This window comes from Sitophilus oryzae, unplaced genomic scaffold (genome assembly GCF_002938485.1).
Source record: "Sitophilus oryzae breed Bouriz unplaced genomic scaffold, Soryzae_2.0 scaffold_1498_pilon_pilon, whole genome shotgun sequence".
NCBI classification, from domain to species: Eukaryota; Metazoa; Arthropoda; class Insecta; order Coleoptera; family Curculionidae; genus Sitophilus; species Sitophilus oryzae.
This window is the reverse complement of record NW_022146167.1, coordinates 560,586-581,273: the sequence shown is the minus strand read 5'-3', so window position 1 is coordinate 581,273 and position 20,688 is coordinate 560,586. Positions and strand designations below refer to the sequence as shown.

The 20,688-nt window shown below is 33.8% G+C and overlaps 1 protein-coding gene across 5 annotated transcripts in view; it reads right to left on the bottom strand.

The window, feature by feature from the left end:
* Window positions 1–323: 323 nt before the first annotated feature.
* Window positions 324–20,688, bottom strand: part of LOC115877704 (protein Fe65 homolog) — a 46,710-nt gene continuing 26,345 nt past the window's right edge. For 3 of the 5 annotated variants that reach the window (XM_030893973.1, XM_030893977.1, XM_030893974.1), the window contains 12 exons: window positions 19,229–19,496; window positions 12,104–12,178; window positions 11,724–11,911; window positions 9,765–9,987; window positions 9,514–9,712; window positions 8,220–8,347; window positions 8,132–8,137; window positions 7,824–8,071; window positions 6,442–6,644; window positions 6,215–6,391; window positions 5,983–6,153; window positions 324–1,394 (listed from right to left, as the gene is read on the bottom strand). In XM_030893973.1, the coding sequence (XP_030749833.1) occupies window positions 6,004–6,153; window positions 6,215–6,391; window positions 6,442–6,644; window positions 7,824–8,071; window positions 8,132–8,137; window positions 8,220–8,347; window positions 9,514–9,712; window positions 9,765–9,987; window positions 11,724–11,911; window positions 12,104–12,178; window positions 19,229–19,496 (1,865 nt within the window). In that variant the 3' untranslated portion in view covers window positions 324–1,394; window positions 5,983–6,003. The remainder of the gene's footprint in view (window positions 1,395–5,982; window positions 6,154–6,214; window positions 6,392–6,441; window positions 6,645–7,823; window positions 8,072–8,131; window positions 8,138–8,219; window positions 8,348–9,513; window positions 9,713–9,764; window positions 9,988–11,723; window positions 11,912–12,103; window positions 12,179–19,228; window positions 19,497–20,688) is intronic. The other 2 variants (XM_030893976.1, XM_030893975.1) reach the window with 2 other exon arrangements.

Genomic DNA, 20,688 nt, shown 5'->3' with positions numbered 1-20,688 from the left:
CCCAGAAACAAGTGCAAATATTTTAAGGGGTGGTAGATCTCGATAAAAGAAACATATTTTCTCTTTGTCGTTTTTCAAATTAGTCAAAAATAACAGTTATTTTACTTGAAAATTTCCAAAAAAAATGATCTTTTTGCTAAAATTTTGAGAACCACTGGGTCTTTTCTGGATTTTCTTTCTTGTAAATTTAATCTAATACATATGTTGCCATATTATCAAGAAATTATGTTTTTTAACTAAAAATTTAAAAAAATTCAAAAAATTTTTCCAAAAATTTCGAATTTTCAATTTTTTTTTCGCGAAAAAAAACTCATAGGCGTGTTTCTGGGGTTGAAGTATACTACCAGTTAAAATATCTACACTTATTTCTGGCACACCCTGTATAATCCTAAGCGGCAGCCTAACATGATTATATAATATATTAACTCCGGTTAGAGAGAATATAGAAAGTCGCGGGGTTTGGCGCTGATATTTTGGAAATGTTGTGCTCTATTTAACTGTGCAAAGAGAAGTATACCCTCCTATTTAATTTTTTTAAGCAAAAGCGCAATATCTGTTATGATGTCAACCAGCGCCCTCTAGCTACCACGAAAAGAATTGTGGAAACAAAATTTATACTGGATATCATTAAGGAAGAAAAGCTCTTTTAAACGAGCCCTTTTAAATTGACTTTCATTGGGCGATAAAAATAGTTCGACAGTTATATTACAGAACTTAAAAGCTACTGGACAAATTGCTTAATGCACACTGATGGCAAATTATTTTAATTGTGTATTACTATAGATTAGTCCCATTCAGTTTCCATTTTACGTACTTTAATAATTTATGATTACCTTTACACGTTATAACCTATTCATTACTGCAAAAAAGATTTTGCATACAATAATTGCTATTAAATGCTTCTTGGTACTGTGATTAATTTATTAAGTTATGTACATCTTATCGTTCACTTACCAACATTGTATGTAGTTATATCTTAGTATGTTAACTTAATAATACCCTGGAAAGTGCAAAAGCTCATATTGAGATACTAGCTGGATTTGAGTCATTTTGACGTAATTTATTATAGTTGATTTTTTTGTATATACAAACACAGCTAGTATATAGCTGGTAGGCAATTTTTGAAGAATAGAGTGAAACATTACTTAAGTGAAGCGAGTGACTTAAATAGAACTTTTATATACAGTAAAACATTTTTGATATTCCGGTTGTACTTAAGCCACTCCGGTACCTACAGATGATGTTTAGCATGTCTGAGCTTCTTCTGAAGTTAGACAAATCTCAGATTACATATATTCGAGTTAAGTAGTAACTGGATTTGTTGCGACGGATAATTCTGCGCTCTATAGGAGATTCGGATTCCTTTGGGCAAAGATTTTTATCCCTTTGATGGGCTGAAATAGAATTATTTGAAATTAGAAAATATGTTGCATAAAATTGGCAAAAAAAGATCTTAGACCGTATACAGGGTGTCCCAGGCTAAGCGTGCATTAGAAGTTTCTAGAGAACCACAATATCTAGATCGGAGATTTTTTGCACATCATTGTTTTACAACGAGAACTATCGATTAAAAATATTTTCAATATGGCGGCACTTCCGGAAATACCGGAAGTTGACAGCAACTTTCCCCTTGCCCCCATTTTTTATTATGTACTTAAATTATCTGTAAAATTCTATGAAAATTGATGTCTATCACTCTATATCTAACATTAACCGTCTTTGAGAAAAACATTATTTAAAATTTTTGGACGAAAAAAACTACCTGTCAAGAAAATTTGTATAGCCTAAAAGTCAAGTTTAGTGATTACCACAGCCACTGTGACATAAAGAGAAGACATGTGGCTATCTATTTCAAAAATTAACTTGTTCAAATGTAATATAATAATGGCGGTAGCTGTCATGAAATTGAGTGATTATAAAATTATCATAAATCATTTTTTTCAAATGGAAAACCAGTTTTTTTATTCCACTAATGAAACGTTCAAAAACTGCCCCGTCTGTCCATAACAGAAGACGGTTGATATGTCGAACACCTGTAGCAAAATCTCAAGTTTTATTTATTTTTATTGTTATTAGATATAGGTAGTTTAAATGTGTTGATGTTGGTTAAATATATTTTAAATTGTTATAAAATTCTGCATCTCTCATAGCAAATATTATTTTCGCTTTAATTGATGCTCACAGCTAGATTTTTTTTTGCATTACAGCCGGTGCCGTTCAAAGCCTACTTATTTAAAGCGGGCGAATTTTTATATACTCTATATCTTGAAGAGGAATCGAGCAAAATATCAAGTGTGTTATATTTTTGGAAAGGTAATTAAATTCTTTTCAATAAATTAAAAATATACAGGGTGTCCCATATAAAAAATCAAATTATCTGTTGATAATTCTTAAATTATTCATTTTAAAAAAATTATACTTAAACCGTCAAATTCGGCAATTGAACGGCAAAGAGAAAAAAGAGAAATATGTTTCTTTTATCGAGATCTAAAGGCACTAACAATATTTGCACTGACCCTATAGTTATATACCTGTTCATAAAGAAATAAAAAATTATACAGGGTAAAGTGTATTTCTGCGCCTACCACGATGTCTTTTTCAATCAATAATACTAATAATGATGTGTTCTTTGATGCATTCAAAATTATTAAATTAACCAGAGCTCTCTCACAGCCACTGTGACATAAAGAGAAGACATGTGGCTATCTATTTCAAAAATTAACTTGTTCAAATGTCATATAATAATGGCGGTAGCTGTCATGAAATTGAGTGATTATAAAATTATCATAAATCATTTTTTTCAAATGGAAAACCAGTTTTTTTATTCCACTAATGAAACGGTTTTCAATTTGTTACTTTTTAACTATACATGTTCCTATACCTAAAATAAATCGTTTTTAAGTTATTTAATATTGAGTTAGAAAACGTATATTTTTCTTGATTTTATCTAGCTTCCTTTGACATTAAGTGTCAAACGGTCAGACAATTTATTTCCATCTGTCAGTAAACGAATTATTTGAATTTAATATAGTACAAATACTGCCCGCCTTAAGAGTTTAAAAAGTGTATTTATAAAAATATATCTCGTATTTTCGCTCTTTAGTGATATCTAATAGCTGATATTAATATTCCGTATGATCAAAAAAAACAGCGCAAAGTTGGCTCGAAAATTATGCTTCTTTTTGAACAAAGCGTCAACATATGACATGGCTAGATCTAGTGTTTTACATCACTTGATGTTTAAAGTCATAGGCTACTGGTTAAAATCAAGAAAAATATATGCTTTAAAACTAAATCTTAAATAACTCAAAAACGATTTATTTTAGGCGAGATTTTAGGTATAGGAACACGTATAGTTAAAAAGTAACGAATTGAAAAGCCTTTTCACTAGTGAAATTAAAAAGTGGGTTTCCATTTGAAAAAAATGATTTATGATAATTTTTTAATCGCTCAATTCTATGACAGCTGCGGCCATTATTATATGACATTCGAACAATTTAATATTTGAAAAAGATAGCCACATGTTTCGTCTTTATGGCACAGTGGCTGTGATAATCACTAAATTTGACGTTTAGGCTAGACACATATTTTTGCCAGGCAGATTTTTTTGTTCAAAAATTTTAAATAATTTTTTCCTCAAAAACGGTTATGTTAATGTTAGATATTATAGAGTGTTTAATATCGAAATTCATAAAATTTTACAGAGAACTTAATTGTAAGTACATAATAAAAAATAGGGACACCCATTTAAAAAAAGAAAATCGCTGTCAACTTCCGGTATTTCCGGAAGTGTCGCCATATTGAAAATATGTTTAATCGATGGATCTCGTTGTGAAACTACGATGTGCAAAAAATCTCCGAGCTAGATGTTGTAGTTCTATAGAAACTTCTAATGCACGCTCAGCCTGGAACACCCTGTATAAAGGTTTGGTCAACTTTCGTTTACTTGAAATCATTACTGGAAGTTATGTAAGAAATATTTGTTTATTTAGTATTTGTGTGGATTGCCTTTTCGAATAGCATGTCACAACAATTTTTCTGCGGAAATGCATCATTTTCAGTTTTTCAACTTTAGAATAGCTGAAATGATGTCCACTTTCGTGTACTTAAAATCAGTTATAGAAGAAATATTTGTTTATTTAGTATTTGGAAGCCTTTTTGAATAGTATGTCACAAAAAATTTCTGCGGAAATGCATCATTTTCAGTTTTTCAACTTTAGAATAGCCAAAACCAGTTACATAAAAACACGTTTCTGTTTTTCATTCTAGAAACTTTTCTAAACATAGACACGCAAAAAAACTTCTTGCGGAGGTATACCATCTTCATTTATTGATAAAATATTGTAAAATATATATTTCGAAAGTACTAGGTAATTGGAATTCGTAGACAGACGCGTTTTAGCTTGCAGCGTATTTTGATTGCTTTGGTTAGGTTTTTTTGGTTTGTTGGTTCATTTTTGTTTATTTTCGTTCTTTCGGAATAGTAAGATAATTAATTTAGAAGATAAAATTATGGAAAATTCCCAGGATTTGCAAGAAACTTTGAATGATAAAATGACGGAAAATTCCCAAAAATTAGAAGATAAAATCATAGAAAATTCTAAAGATATACAGGCCAGCTTTAATAATAAAATACTTAATTTAGAAGAAAGTTTATATAACAAGATAATAGAAAATTCCAGGGAATTAGAAGAAAAGATTATAGAGAATTCCACGGAGCTACAAGACAAAATAGCACAGATTGAGGACGATGTTAACAGAAAAATCGAAATTTTAAAAGAAGAAATAGCGAAGTCGAATTCACCAAAATGTCAAGAAACATCGGAGGGACCGAAACTAGTCGAAAATAGGTATGCCTCAAAATCAGTTATGAAACCTCCACAGTTTGACGGAAAAACCGCTTGGGCCAATATATATTTTTGCCAGTTTGAGGCCGCTGCGAGAGCGAACGGATGGACAATCGCTAAAAAGGCTACCGCTTTGACTGTCGCACTGCGGGGAGATGCGACTGACATCTTGCAGACACTGTCACCATCGGAACAGGGAGATTATCAGCAATTGGTACGACATTTAGAAATGAAGTACGGCCAAGCTCATTTGGAACATGTCTACCATTCCCACCTCAAAAATCGTGTTCAGCAGCCTAATGAGACTCTAAGAGAATATCAAGCTGAAATAGTCCGCCGTGCTCGCCTTGCGTACCCTGCTATGCCCGAAAATGTTATGGAGCGCTTAACAGTACAGGCTTTTATTGATGGTTTACGTGACAACGAGACAAGGCAAACACTTCTTTTAGCTCATCCAACGCATTTGGGAGATGCCCTAGCACGTGCCCTGGAATTTGAGGCCGCGAAAGAATGCTCTAGGTCTCTAGGATTTGTACGGACTGTTGAGGAGAGTTCCGACGATTCCAAAGTGGAAAGGATTGTGCGGAAAGTACTGGATCAGTATATGAGCAAGAATCCGTTCTATCGGTATGACATTAACATCTAAATACAGTATCTACTAGGTTAAGTTCATACCTACACAAGAAAAGTGTTTAGAATGTAAAGCAGGAACACGTTTTCATGTAACTAATTTCAGTTATTCTAAAGTAGAAAAAAAGAGAATGATGCATTTCCGTACAGAAATTTTTATGATTTTCTGTTGGGGAGGCTTCTATATACTGGATGTTTTGTTGTTTTTTATAAGTGATTTTAATTAGAAATTTAAAAAAAAGTTCAACCAAAGGTTTTAAATGTCGAATGCTAATATATCATTTTTATTCAAAAGTAAACAATTTTTTCTGTCAATTTTTCAATATAATTTGTATAATTAATTGTTCCTTCGCAGGTTTGACAAACTTTAGTTTTAGTTACTGTGTAATATTCATGTGTTGTATGTCATTTTAATTCAAAAGTAAAATATCAGTTTTGGTCTTCTGTCAAGATCGTCATTTCTCTCGTGGTTGGACAGATTAAAATTGAAGAGATTAAAACATACCTGTAGACAAGTCGCCTCATCTCAAGAATCGATGCTTTTACTCTTTCTACCCCTCAAAGACCCGACTATCGACTTCAAAGCCGCTCCGATACTGCTTCCTGGAGTGTTTACGTTGCTGCCGCCGCTACCCAGGCCTTGGGGATGAGCATCCAAGCATTTCTGATATCTTAGCTGCAGAAAAAAATAAGGTTAACAAAAAAACTTCAAAATGGCTTCATTTGATTGCCTTTACCTTACAAGCTGCTTCGATTGTCTTACACAGCGCTCCAGAAGAAGGTTCGCAGTAAAATACGTGAGCCATAAACGTGTCTTGAGCCGTGTGCATAACGAAGGCGCAATGTTTGATATTTTTTCCTATTCCTAAAAACGACAAGTACCTCACCCTACATTCGGCCAGTAAACGATCGTCCTGAAAAAATCTATATCAAAAACCGATCAAAGTCAACAAATCGTTCTTACTGTAGGATGATGAACTGATATCATAGATGGTGCAATGGATATGTTGACGGCTTGCCACTTATCGGGAGTGACGCCCGTTGATAATCTGTCAATGGCGTCATTTAACACTTCCATTCCTGTCGCCTGATTAACTTGAATGCAACCTAGGTATTGAGCTTTTAATATTTTCTTTGGTTCTTCCATGGGAGTTGGAAAGGACTGAGCTAAAAATCATAACATAATTTAAAATTTTATTCTGTTAAAAAATAATTTAATACTAGAAACAACAACTTGGGAGTGTTTTGATATTTTTCGAAATAATACTATCAACATTATGAAATGTTTAGATAAAATAAACAATTTAAAAAATAAAGAGTTCGCATCGTCGCGTTTTCTACAAAGATAGTTATTTCTGTCTAATTTAATCTCAAAACATTTCAAAATAACCATTGAACAAAAAGACCCAGGAAGAAGAATATTAGCAAATCACAAGCGGCTATTCAGAAAATGTCAAAATTCGTCTTCGATGTTCGCTGCCCCTTACATCAACGGAAAATCGTATTAAAATTAAAAAGTTAATATAAAAGCTAGATAAAATTTAGAAAAATATACGTTTTAAAACTAAATTTTAAATAACTTAAAAATATTTTAGGTATAGGAACATGTATAGTCAAAAAATAACGTATTGAAAAACCTTTTCATTAGTAAAATAAAAAAGTGGGTTTACAATTGAAAAAAAAAATTCATGATAATTTTTTAATCGCTTAATTCCATGACAGCTATGGCCATTATTATATGACATTCAAACAATTTAATTTTTGAAATATATAGCCACATATCTTCTCTTTATCTCACAGCGACTGTGGTAATCACTAAATTTGGCGTTAAGACTATACAAATTTTTTTGAAGGGCAGTTTTTTTCGTCCAAATATTTTAAATATTTTTTTCTCAAAAACGGTTAATGTTCGGCATAGAGTGTTTAATATCAAAATTCATAAAATTTTACAGAGAATTTAAGTATGTAATAAAAAAGGGGATACCCTTTTAAAATAACAAAGTTGCTATCAACTTCCTGTATTTCCGGAAGTGCCACCATATTGAAAATAGTTTTAATAGATAGATCTCGCGAAACAATGATGCGCAAAAAATCTCTAATCTAGATATTGTAGTTCTCTAGAAACTTCTGCCTGTGACACCATGTATATGATATAAACAGGGGCGGATACAGGAATTTATTTTAGGGGGGGCCCAAATAAAAAAAATTATGTAGAATATGCTTTTTAGGGCGCCACTTTTAACCCAAAAGGCTAATATTTAACCCAGTTTACAGATTTTAGGGGGGGGGCGGGCCCCATGGCCCCCCCTCTGTATCCGCCACTGGATATAAAATTATGACACATACAAACAAAAATCTGGCTATTCCTAGCAGGTCGTCGATGTTCCGTGGGAAGATTACAGGGCCTCGTCGCTATAGTACGACCATTTGGATCCACCATCTTGCCTAAATTTTGCTGAAGACTACGCTCAATCATAATCTTCTTACAGATATCTCTCAGCGTATTCGCTATAGTCCTGGCTGGCATATCACACCGAAATACATGACACATATGCTTGCGCGTCGTACGATCTCTAGCTACATAAGCGAAGTCCCTATATAACAGATACAGTATTAATCATTTCTAGCTATTTTTTTATAGCATCGTAACATACCGCTCCCTACATTATCCAAGCAGCATTAAAAACGAGAAACAAGTATTTTTAAATATAGAAAATAACGTTTTTTTTTACAAAAACTTACCGTCCATTGTCTCTACCAACGCCCCACACTCTTATAGTGTGTATCGGCTGAGTATTCAATATAGTTAGGTTTTCTGGGTCAAACAACTTCAGTGCGCCTTCGTCCAAATCCATAAATAGATCCTTCCCCTGTGACATTATAAATTTCGCATAAAATATAGTCTAGATTAAGGATTCGCTACCCACTTACAAAGATGATGACTCAAAATCGATTGAAGATATTATTCGTCAAATTCCTTAGTAAGATTGTGTTCAAAGATCGAGGTTTTAAAATATCGCTATTATTATATACTATCGATACCAAATAAACTATTAGTTACGTCATTGAGGGCGCGATTATTAAATTCACTGTTGCCAACCATTGACATATTCGGCGCCAGGCTGACTAACTGGAAATAAAATTTCCCGCTGGGAATTCAGGTGGTAGCTCTGCTGTAAAAATGTCAATTTGCCACATTTATTTATTTATTTCCTGACATTTTGATTCGTTCTGATACTTTAGTTTTGTATTATTGAGTTTTTGGTTTAAGTGAATTGTATTGGAATACTTTAAGCTTAATTTTTTTACTAGTTGACCTTGCAGTCGAAAAAATTGGTCTTTTTAGAACCGCTTGTAGTGCGGAGGGTACAAAATGCCGAAGCAGCTTAATAACGGTTGCAAGAAACTTATCGCAACCTTATTAGAATATTTTGAACGGGAAAGCGGTAATAATGGCCATTTATGTCCCTTAAGTTCTGTTAAGGAGGTGAGTTTTGTTGATGTAAATAATAACTCTTTATATATTTACAATTAATTAATTTGTTTCCTCAAATATTTTGAATAAAAGAAAATATGTAAAAGTTGGCAACGCGCTGTGCTGGTCAAGCTTAATCACGTGACTAAAAGTTTATTTGGTATGACCTATTGTATAGATGTTTAAATTGGCGTGATAGAGCAAAATTTAGATATTATAAAAATGTTTAAAAATAGTATCTAATAATATGTATCATAACACATATTATATCTAACTTGAAGCCAATAAATATATATTTTAATCAAATTAAAATACATAGTTATGGGCTTTAAGAACTAAAGAAGTTTCTTAAACATACAACCTGCGATATAACTGTGCAAACTATTGAACCTCAAACTTAATATCACAAAATCCCAATCAGGTAACCAACTTGTTAATAAAATTTTCAGTACTTAAAAATAAAAACTGAAAAATCGACCCTTTGCAAATGGAACGATGTTACAAAAAATATCGATTTAGATAGCAAATCCCTAGGTTAGATAATTTTTAAGGGTTACTTACGTCGCCCCATCTGCCTACAACGTCCAAAAGATCGTTCTTTCCTAGAGATAAATCGACTATACACTTATTAACAGCTTTACTACTCCGCTCGGGCGTCAGATCCTCTTCCGCAATCTCAACCCATCCGAGTGACCTCACAGCGAATCGGATCGGCCTCTCTTTCACTTCCTGGTCGGACTTAGAGGGAAAACTCCTTCTTCTAAAGTTAAACCCCGTTTATACGAGTTTTATATAAGTTTTTTTTAACTAACTTTAAAGCCAGCTCTTCTTTTCGTTTCCTATCGTCCGCATCGAGATCCAGTGCAGAACTGGTACTACTTCTAGTTACCACCATGCTCGGCTCGAAAGACGTAATGAAGTCGCTCTCCTTAAAACTGGCTTTGGAGTCGCACTTTTCCTTTTCGAAATCTGCCACGGGCATCTCTCGTTGGATTGTGCCGCTTTTGATGTGCCAATAGTACGGCCCATCGTTGTCTGAAACAATTCAGTATGATTTTAATGTATTATCGTTGATTGAAAGAATTGGGATGATATGCAACCTAATGGGCGAATTCGTGACAATCGGCTGATTTGATTTCCCCTTACGTCTCAGGCATATATATTGTTACGTTTTTCGTCGGTTCCGTGTGGATAGAAAGTCACAATTCATTTAAACACTATTTATTTAACACTAATTAACAAAAACAATAACGATTAAAAGACTTAAAGAACTATTTATAACTTATTTACAATTTATCTAATTATTTATCTAACAGAAATTTATTTTGAATTAGCGCGGCGATTGTAACTGTACGCGTCGATCGGTTATTTATCTCTCTATCCCCTTCAGGTTTCGGGCATCGGCTTATATATGAGAGAAACAGACAGTCCAGACATATCTCGAAAATTCTTAGCGGCGTTCTTCGAACGTCGGTGGGCGTATGAGTCATAGCCGAGTGGCCAAGCCTAAGGCCGAGTTCACACGGTACGGGTCCGCAACAATATATTAACTAAAGAATATCGACTCCAAACTGAATTCTGTGATGCCAAGCCGGTGAAATGGGTATATAAATCTTCTGAAGGAATCAAGCTAAAGCTACGCTCAAGCGTAGTGCGCAAGTCTGGATTTTGAATTATCGATCGGATAACCAGACCAATAAGAGACTAGACGCTAGCACCAGATATTCATTCGTACGGCTCCGTCCAACTTCGTACGGCTTTCGTTTGCGTTCCTGTTCGACAATTGGCTAATCTTCAGAATAAGGGCTAATCGATATTCGGAATTTTGGAGTTGGGCTCTTGCGCCAGTATCTGCCTAACAGACGAATTTATGAGAAATATACATGGACCGATTATCTAGTTGTCTCTAACTCGGCTTCAACTCCAACACATTGCAGGGATAGGCGATAATCCGTATATATTTTATATGTATATGGTCTCAAGTGCTATACGGTGGAGACATCAATCGTTCTGCGGTCAACGCATAAAACACTTATTTTTTTCTAATTCATCCAGCGAAGGCATATCGAAGACGGTGTGGATCTGAAAGCGACAGTGTTGCCATATTAAAATGTGTAATATCTGTAATACGTTTGACGAAAATATCTTTGGATTAAAAATCCGCGTCTAATTATTGAACGTTTATTCGTGTTAAACATAGAATCAACAACAAAAATAAAAATTCTTTTATAGGTACTGAATGTGTAAAAAAACAGTTTGGTTGGCTTTTACCATAATATTTTACATATGAAATAACAGCGATCTTCATTACCAAAACAACTTTGACGCCGTTCTTTGTTTAACCATATATTATATTAAATTGTTTAATGATCGAAAATCCGTACTATCAACGTACTGTACCCAAAATCCGTAAATCTACGGATTAATAATCAGTAGCTCTAGCAACACTGTCTCAGGCAACCACTCATTCTGTCGACTGAAAGCAGAACTACAATACAGTATTCTTTATCCGCTGCGCTGTAAATGACTATCAGCGCGCAGCGGCGCAGAACTAAACTAAATCTCGTAATTCTCGGACAGGCTGACGGTAACGCCAGCTACATCTCGGACAGGTTTTGTGCCACGAAATTGCCCACAAGGTTGCGCATCTTCTTATTCCTTCAATCAACGGTATTATAGTTCAATTGCCAGGGAGAGGGAATGGGAGAAGGAGTAGTTTCTGTGTTTCAATGGGGAGCAATAATTCCAAATAATTATTCTTAATAACTGACCTTCATGTTTCTCCCAACCTGGCGGTAAAATATCCTTATCCCAATCTTCATCTGGACTGATAATATCATTCGACTTTTCTATCGATGATTTGCTGAATTTTTTAACAGGTACGGCATAAAGATCGTTAGTCAAACCTCCCACGATATGGGGCACTGAATCTTCATTCTCTGTCATTTTGTCGCACAAACTGAAAGAAATATTTCTTTTAATACAATTTCGATAAAAAATAGTTGATACAGTAGCATGACGGCTCTTAAATACTACTTAACTATTTGCAAAATGACAATTTTATTTGTGAATGAATGCGTATATGAATGGGGTGCCGTCATGCTACTGTAGAGTATAACAATATCTAATAAAATAGAAGAGAATTACGTACTCATCCCAATAAGTAGAGCTATTATTTTTGTCTCTTCCTGTAGTAGTGTCAGTATTCCCATTCCATTCCACATTCCTACGCATAAAGATCTTTGTTTTATGTCTTGAAATGTAAAAGGTACTAAAATAGCTTGTTATTTCTTTAGTCTACTGATACAAAATGACATCAGTATATATCAGTGTAAAAGTGATCTAAAATTTATAATGCCACTGTTTATTTTTGAATTTTATCTTGATGATATTGTCAATTAAAAATAAAAGTAAACTCTTTTCATTAGAACTATTTATTTTTGTATTTTATCTATGCGCAATTATGATATTATCAAATAAGCGCATCACTTATTTAGATGTTTTTTTCTAGATCCAGGAGGTTCTGTATGGTGACAGTTAAAGAACCCTTATTATAATTCATGCCATTTATTTATTACTTACTAATATTGCTAATTTTAAACTAAAGTGTCGATACTCAGTAGGGTGGGCCAAAAAAACTAACCTATGGAATTCATGGGTTAAAATGACTTAATGAAAATGGGTTAATGACCGAGAAAAAATATCGCCGGAAGGCAGGATTTTTAGCTCAATTTTAAAAGGTGTCGGTGGACATTCAAAGTTTTCCATTTAAATAACACGTAAAAAAATATTTTTCCATTAAAAGTACCGTAACTTTGAAACGATTTACGATAAAAAATTTGACATAGCGGCTTCTTGTAGAGCATAAAATTTACTAAAAATCTATCTGAGGGTGATTTTTTTCAATTCAATATTTAGTATATTTAAAAGCTTTAAAAAGTGAAAAAATCAAAATAATATGCAGTTTTAGTGTTTATTGATTAAAAATTTTCATATATAGCAAAAAAACTAGATTACTCTCAGATAATTATTCTCAGATAGCAATTTTATGCTCTACAAGAATCCGCGATGAATTTTATCGTAAACCATTTCAAAGTTATGGTACTTTTAATGGAAAAATATTTTTTTACGTGTTATTTGAATGGAAAACTTTGAATGTTCACCGACACCTTTTAAAATTGAGCTAAAGTTCCTGCCTTCCGGGGATATTTTTTTCTGGATTATTAGGTTCATTTTAACCCATAAATTCCATAGGTTAGTTTTTTTGGCTCACCCTAATACTCAGTTTACAGAAACGATTAGTAGTAAACCACACCACACCAAAATACCTCTACCCGAAAAATATATCATTTAAAAAATATGCAGATTATAACCAGAAATATATTGGACAGTCTTGATAATCAATCACTAGAACAGATAAACTCTTTGTTGATCAATGTATTTCTGGTAAATATCAATGTATAGACGTTAATAAGTAAAAATTAAGCATGTAACAAATTATAATCAATTAGATGTTGAAAAGAGTATTAAAATAAATAAAGGTAAAACGAGTATAAACAGATATATACAGGGTGAGTCTTAAATAAGTGCAAATATTTTTAGGGGTAGTATATTTCGACCCCAGAAACACAATTATGAGTTTCTTCTCGCGAAAAAAAAATAGAAAATTTGGAAGATTTTTTAGTTTTTAGTTAAAAGACATAATAATATGGCAAATTTACAAGAAAGAAAACCCAGAAAAGATACAGTGGTTCTCAAAATTTAAGCAAAACAATTTTTTTTGGAAATTTTCAAAGTAAAATACTTAACTGGGCTATTTTGGACTTATTTGAAAAACGGCATTTGCACTTATTTAAGACTCACCCTTATAATGGAAAAAATATTCCGTGAAGTTTTTTGTTTCTTTTTCAGTTTCCAAAAATCTATTGATAAAGCTCGTCAAATACAGGAGGATATCAATTCTCGATGCAACTCTACTCCTTTGATGTGCAGTAGACAGATGGGTAGACATCGACAGTTTATTTTGCAGTTGCATGTCGTATCGGCGCTTGTCCTTAGCGTATAGTCGTAACATGTCGTCCAGCATGTCAAAGCAGAACAATTTACATTATTTTCGAGTTCGAGAGTTGGCTGCTAAGAAACGAACAACAACACAACAGGAAATAACAATTTTCTCGTAAATTTTCATAACTGAGGTATGTTTTGTATATACCAATATAAGTTCTGTCTTCATCAATAAATTCCGCACTTTTTTGCTTTACATCAATTCTGTCAATTGTTAAAAATAAAGTGACGAGGAAAGATTTAACATTTTTTAGATTCAAAAGTTGATATCAGATGAAAAACAGTATTTTTTTCTACTCGTAGATCTATAAACTATACCGAAATGGCTTTTTAGTGATCACTAGATGAAGAATTTCTCGCGAACCACTCATTAGATTTTGATGATTTTTTTTTAAATTGTAAATTAATTCCTTCTTAACGGATGCTACGTCAGAAATTTTTATTCCGAATTTATTTTGAGCATATACAGGGCACAACAATAAGACGACGTTTTTTGCTCGAACTTTGTGACACCCTGTAGGGTGCAGCAGCTGTAGTAGCTATTGCTAAATCAAATCACATTGTAGCCCCATCTTTTGTGAGCATTTCGTTTTTTTAATCACGACATTATCTCTGTTTGTATTGGAGATACGTTGCTTTAAAACGAACGTCTCGGAAAAATGCTTTGCAGGCAAAACCGCGACCAAACCAATTCACATGTAAACGCACAAACTGAAGACGTGCTCGACGATGTCTTGGAAGTAGCTGGGGTCCTGTGGCAGGCCTCCTTGCAGACAAGCTGTTTTCTTTTAGTCTTCGTTTGATTGTTCTCTCTCTCACTGACTTGAGTTCTACGCAATAACGCTAAGACTTGTAGCAGATGTTGATTTTGAAACGCTGTAATTCTAAGATTTCGTAAAGTATTCAGGACAATAAAGCGGTCGTCAATTGCATTTGTCTTCCGTTTTCTTCCGGAACCCACTCGCCTGGTGAAATTTTCCGTTTCCATATACCGATTCCAGGCATCGTGGACGCATATTCATATTCTGCCAACGTAATACGACTTCGGCTGGATTCGGACCGGGCGCCGTGAAGCGTTAGCAAATTATGAGCATCGCAACTGCCCATTGGCACTTAATGCCTGTTTAAGCACTAGGTGTAATTTAAATAATTTGATGATTAGATGCGTAAATGCTTAGTATTTGAAGGAAAAGAACAAAAAGTGATATGAGAACGGTTTCAAAGTTCTTGAAATGGAATGCCTCCTGCTGGAGACTGCGTCTTAAATATGTTTTTTTTAGATTTTTCCAATTTTTTGTTCTAACAGTCGTGGTAGCTTGCCAAGTAATTTTTGTTAAATCTCCTAATTCGATTACCCATTTCTGTAATAAATTATTTAAGTTTTAATACCTAATATAACATTTTTTGAGTAGAGAGTCGCATAAAGTTATACTCTTCGATATGTTTTCAAAATGTTATAATATAGCCCTTGAGACAAAAAAAAATGGCACCGAAAAATATTCACAAAAGATCGACAAATGAACATGTAATCGTTTAGAGTTAGCTAATTTGCTTTATAACATAATTTTAATATATTTTTGTATTATTTTCACTAGCGACGCAACCTAAGCGCCATCAGTTTCCCCTTTTAGATAGGTTTCCATTTCCCAACTTTGGAGAAGGATAATTGCTCCGATTATGAAAAAAAAACATAAACTCTATGTGTTTCTCTACAGTAAACGTTATAACCTAATATAACTTTCCATAGCAAAAAAAACTAGTGAACAAATTAGCCACGAATATTCCAATCATAATATTATCAATAGAATTTAATTTCGGTTATTTTATCTACAGTGATTTCACGTGCAATATTAAATCAAACTGATATAAGGAAAACACTATGATGGCAAAAAATATGAATCTTTTCACCTGATTCATCGCCTCAAACGGCACTATGCTTCTAACGTAAAACAGAAATAACTTAACAGATATAAATTGAGTATCACTCCGCTTGCAACAGCATGCCACTGGAATCAAGGTCCGTGTGACCTTCCAACAGCTTAGTTTGGATGGTAAAAAGGGATGAATCACGCGTAAACATTCGTGGTTTTCATCATACCACATATAGTGAGCTTCGGTTAATAGTAATTAATAAAAGTCAACTTACATCTACTTCTTTTTTAGTATCACTGTTAATTCTGAACTCGTTCTGGCTGATATCAAAATAATTGTACTCTTGAGGCCTTTGGATAGCCAAAATGGTAAATTTTCAAACAATTTTTAATAGCTAACAACATGCAAAGCCAAATTTTTAAATGAATAATTTGAAGACTAAACAACAAACTGTGTCGGACGGTAAATAAACTGCCAACGTTAGTTCAATCATATTTTCCAAACGCTAGGCTCAAACGCGAATTCGGCCGTATAAACTGCCAACGTTAGTTCAATGTAATCATATTTTGCAAACGTTAGACTCGAACGCTTGCGACTTTAGCCGAATATCGTATTACGTTGGCAGAATATGAATATGCATCCTGGACTGTTGTTCGAGGTATGCCCAGGGTATCGGACACATAACGTTGACTTCGGCCATCCTCAATTAAAGTCACAATACAAGCAACACCAGTCACAGATAATGGCATTTTTTAGTTTGACAACCGTTATTGTCATATAGCAAATACTCATAAATCCGTTTTGTCGCCTCAAACATAAAACTTTCTACCTGCGAAGCATTTTTCCGAGACGTTCGTTTTAAATCAGAGTATCTCCAATAAAAAGAGAGATAATGTCGTGATTAAAAAAACAAAATGCTCAAAAAGGATGAGGCTACAATGTGATTTGATTTAGCAATAGCTACTACAGCTGCTGCGCCCTACAGGGTGTTACAAAGTTCGGGCAAAAAACTTCGTCTTATTGTTGTGCCCTGTATATGCTCAAAATAAATTCGGAATAAAAATTTCTGACGTAGCATCCGTTAAAAAGGAATTAATTTACAATTTTAAAAAAATCATCAAAATCTAATGAGTTGTTCGCGAGAAATCCAACTTTGAAATTGAGATTAGTTTTTAGTGGCCGATTTTTTTTGCCGGTGAGTTTATTTTGTAGGTATGTACAGTACGTCTGTCCGTTCTGTAGCTACGGAGTATCCGTGAGAGGGGAAACGATATTCTCTCGATGTTTTTCGTAAAAAATTCGAGGACGCGTCCCATCAATAGAAATTTGACAAATTTGCAAGTAACCAATAAAATGAGTGGGTGGAGCGATTTGCGGTGACGTACTCGTCAAGTCGACGTATAAAATACATTGTTGTTTATTTAAATGTTTTTTGTCCGCATTCCTTTCGTAGACACAGATCCAGCAGACGTACTGTATATGTGACGAATTTAATGAAATACGAAGATAATGTCTCGAATTAAATTTTTTTAGGAAAAAACAAAACTCGAAAATAATGTATTTTTTTCTAAAATTCGACTTTTACTACAGTGGCAAAATATCCAGATATCATCCAATATTTGACAGCTCTACGCTCTATCGAGTTTGTAACGCTCGGTTACGATGCATACAGATTGTTAAAAAATGTATTTTTTGGTGCAGTGTCAATCTGAATTTTATAAAATATATTTTATTAGAGGGTCTTCCTATAAGACCGCGGTTACAGTGGACGCGGGTCCGTGCGTTTTTTTATACGTGCGAGCTCTGACGGAATTTACTCGCACGACTATTTTATTTTAGTGGTTACATTAGATGCGGCATTCATGGTGTTCCGTGTGTCGAGTTTGTCAAAACGGACGCCACTACTTTGATGCTGTCTGAGGATTTAATGCTAAAATAACTCCTTATGAACAGAAGAAAATGTTGGGTAAATGATTTATATGCAAAAAAATGGGAAGAAAATGAATATGTAAAATATTTGGTGAATTAAAACAGCAACCGATCAAATTTTTTGAATATTTTAGAATGTTTCCAGCAACATTAATATTATCTAAATAAAATTAGCCTGGTATTCAAAAATATTCAAATTTTTCGAGAATGTATTGGGCCCAGAGTATAATAATTCGAACGCTCGGACGTGCACGTATTAAAAAAACAAACCAGTTTGTTTTCATCCGACCAACGAAAATTAACCTACGTGCACGGACGCGCAAACTCCGATGCAATGTAACCGCCTCACAGTGGGGTATTTGACACTGATAGTTGATCGAAATTTTTTTATGTAGACCTTATATAAATTATTGCTATTTTCAATTAAAGAGGAAATAATATGAACAAAATAAAGGATAATTCGTCGATTCTAAAAAAAGAAAGAAAAATCACTGTTCCAGTGTTTCCACGGTCAGTGCCAGTAGTAATATCGCAACTACTACTACTAATGCTACGACTGATTCGCGAGCAATGCCCATACCACTAAAGTCGCTACTAATGCCAAATTGTGCTATACTGCTAATGGCACTAATGCGATCGCTTTGTACACAACAATGCCATCGCGGTTTACACCTCGCATTAGTATAGCACTGATTGGCAAATTAGAGGAAACCAAGAATGTTTTTCTCATTTTATCTGCAAAATAGCAAAAAGTCGCAGTATTTTATTTTACTGTATGAAAGCCCAATGTTTACTAAGTAAAACGTATATAGACAATATGCTGAATTCTTCGAAATGCGCAACTAAATCTCTAAGTATAATAAAAATGTCACAAATTTAATCAAATTTTCTGAACGCCTAACTTTTGTTGCAAAAAAATCGTTAGTATAGAGAATATCAAAATAAATAATACGTTTTTGTAGAATACATACCTGCAGCTTGCTGAGCCATTTTCAATCAAAACAATAATATCAACGTAAAAAGAGCACAAGAACAACAACAATTTATAATTTTAAACATAAAATTTAGCCATTTACCTCTTATCTGTGAGAAGTAAAAACATGGTAACAACTTTGACGTTTCGTTGAAACAAATAAATGCAACTAAACACCCATAGCAACGCCATTCATGGCAGAGATGATTTAACTTATCATTTATCTTTTTTTGGGAAATCTTAAACACATTTGCTTTATCGAATTTCGATCACCTTTTTCATACTAATACCCCACCGTGCGCTTGGGTAGATACCATTTGTTTGTTTTTTGCTGCGTGCACGTCCGCGCACGTACGACCAAAAAAACGCACGGATACGCATCCAATGTAACCACGGGCTAATTCTACAATCGTTTTGTTCACTTACAACAATGCTTACCTTCTGTTATCTATCAAATTGGACGGACCTAAGGGACCGGTGGTGATGTCTACGCCCATCGACTCCACGTCCAGAGCGGCGTAAGCCTTGCGTCCCGTACCACCGTTGACTGAAGACTTGACGCCCGTGTGTCCCATGTTGCAAATGTCGTCCAGTTCCTGGTAGATTTCGTCATAGAGATTCTCCGTGTTGGAATTTAAGGCGTCGTCCAGACGCTTCGAAGGTCCTAAGTGATAGTTCGGATTCTCGTAGCTCAACAACCCATTTTCTATCAAAGAAAAAATAGATGTGAAGAAGTAGGTAGAAGAATAAATGAAGAATGAAAGCGCCACCCGAAGATGAAGACAAAGTTGGGTTGCCCACAAGAAACCTCATAGAAAAAAAGCTTAAATTTCAAGAAACCATTTTCATATCAAACAACATCTTAAGCAATGCTAGTATAGAAATTTTTATAATAATAAGTTAATATAGCAACCACTCATAAAGTGCATATATAAAGTGGATAACATCACGCTTGAGAATAACTCTATATTCTATTATATACGAGTAGTACTCTAAGTAAGCTTTTGAATTTAGATTATTTTATTTCAAAATTGAAGATACTATCAGTCCAAGAAGATTATTATTTCATTATAAAACTAATTTATTGAAGCAAAGATCGAATATTTCTGGATTTTTACAACAATTTTCTATCCAAGGTATTGACAAACAAATCGCGATACTCTATATTATCGATATTTTTGGCCCTCTGAATTGAACGAAGAGGGTATGTTTTAGTTTCTTGGTTTTGTATTAATGTTGTTTTTTCTGAAATAAAGGGGTTTTCAATATAATTAATTCTAACCTTCATCTAATTCTCACTTTCAGATAATATAATAGTAGACTTAACTAATAAGGAATCAATTTCAAGGTAACTCGTTTTTTTTCTAAATCCCGCGATCAAAAAAATCATAATCCCGAAATCCCGGGATTGAATGCCCTAATGCTAATGCAGCCTGCCGTGACGTGACTATTAATTTATATCGATCTGGTCAACTGCATGGTCTGGATTTTAACGTGTGGAAAATCAAATCTATTAAAAAGAGATAAAAGTTGAGTTGATACATTTCTTCTATCTATTTTTTTCTTATATATAAATTTCAAACCATAAAAGTAGGCTTTTATGAAAAATGTTGCATCTAGGTTTTGAACTTTATTTTTCACAATTAGTTACTTATTTTAATACACCTGTAATAGATTATATTTAGCTTAGACATATTATCTACATTTCAGTAGTATATTGAAAGTTTTTAAAATAGTTTATTTTTTTACCCAGATTTACCTACAAACGTAAGAACCGGCAACACTGTATGATGCTTTTTATTTCGTCTCTCTGTCTTTCAACAGGTCATTTATATTTATCTCTGTCGCATGCATTAAAATACAGACCACGCAGATAAAGTGACCAGATCTAGAATACC